The sequence below is a fragment of the Arachis ipaensis genome, chromosome B02 (assembly GCF_000816755.2).
Source record: "Arachis ipaensis cultivar K30076 chromosome B02, Araip1.1, whole genome shotgun sequence".
NCBI lineage: Eukaryota > Viridiplantae > Streptophyta > Magnoliopsida > Fabales > Fabaceae > Arachis > Arachis ipaensis.
Window position 1 is genome coordinate 1940635 of NC_029786.2, and position 1604 is coordinate 1942238.

General features: G+C 41.0%; 1 protein-coding gene across 1 annotated transcript; it reads right to left on the reverse strand.

Moving 5' to 3' along the window:
* LOC107622498 (pentatricopeptide repeat-containing protein At5g56310) lies at positions 110–1604 on the reverse strand (the record flags this gene model as incomplete). Its single annotated transcript, XM_016324426.2, is given in 1 exon segment — positions 110–1604. A coding segment is annotated over 1 exon segment (1296 nt), but the record flags the coding sequence as incomplete, so codon positions are not given.

The following is a 1604-nucleotide window of genomic DNA, read 5'->3' on the forward strand; positions in this document are numbered from 1 at the left end:
AATTTAACTCTTATTAAAATTTAATTGAACTTTTCCTAAAAGTTCTCTTAAATCTTACTTGGTGACTTATACTTGAAAAGAGGTGTAGATGTCCTATATAGAAAATAAATATAACTCAACAACAAAGAAAACTTCAATTATAAAAACAAAACTTATGGCTATTTATGTCTTTGATTACACTATTTATATCTTCAAATTAACAATACCATGCAAACAATTGCAAACTAACTCAAAGATGATCAAACACCAAATCTGGAAAGGATTAAAAAGTTTCCCATCTTGAGTTGCATAAAAAAATTATGTGAGATTTATGCCATAAGTTCTCCAACATGTTCTTGCCATTCAACCTCCACAGAACTACATCCCAAATCTTTCGTCAATTGTCTATCTTTCATCATTCCCCTTACTTTCTCAACATCACTCCATCTTCCCATCTCTGCATACAGATTAGACAGATGAACATAATATGCAGTGTTATCTGGCTCCAATTCAACTAGCTTTCTGGCTGCCAATTCACTCAACTCCAAGTTACCCTGAGATTTTGAACTAGCCAACAAGGAACCCCAAATAGCTTTCGTCGGTTCAAACGGCATATACCTTATGAACTCAAAAGCCTCCTGCAACCGGCCGGAACGACCTAAAAGGTCAACCATGCAAGAATAGTGTTTAACATTAGGCTGAAACCCATACTTGCCATTAACCACGTACCTGAAGATCTGTCTACCAGTCTCTACCAATCCTGAGTGGCTGCAAGCAGAAAGAACAGCAACCAAAGTCAAATCATCAGGTCTAAATCCATCTTTCTGCATTCTATCAAACCACCAAATTGCCTCCTCTCCACTCTTAGCTAAAGCAAGTCCCTTGATAACTGCATTCCAAGTATATAAATTCTTCTCCTTCATGCTCCTGAAAACACTCATCCCCTCTTCAACTCTGCCACATTTGGCATACATCTCGATCAATGCTGTCCCCAATACAACATCCAATTCCCACTTGTTCCTCCTCACAATATCATGTATCCAAGTCCCCATCTCAATAGCACCAAAATTAGCAGAAGCAGCCAAGGCATTCACCATGGTGACCCTATTAGGCTCCACACCAGCATACTGCATTTGTTCAAACACAAGCAAGGCATTGTCATACTTGCCAGCTTTCCGGTACCCCATAATCATCACAGTCCACGATACAACATCTCTGTGGAGCATTTCATCAAACAGTTTCTGACACAACCACATATCCCCACACGACGCATACAAATCAAGAACCGAATTCTGCACATAAACATCATTCAAATGCCCCAATTTGACAACGTGAGTGTACACGCACTGGGCACCAATGAGGTCGCACGAGTCGGACAATGACTTAAAGAGGAAAGGGAAGGTGAAGTTGTTGGGGACAATGGAGTTGTTGTGCATGTGGGCGTAAATGGATAGAGGGGTGTGAGGGATGTTGGAGTGGGAGAAGGCTCTGATGAGAGAGTTGCAGATGAAGACATGAGGTTTTGGAAGGAAGAGGGTAAAGAGAAGAGTTGCAGAGTTGAGGAGGCCATGGTTTTGGGATGCAGAGATGAAGTGCTGAGCAATGGTGGTGTGGGAATGGAGGTT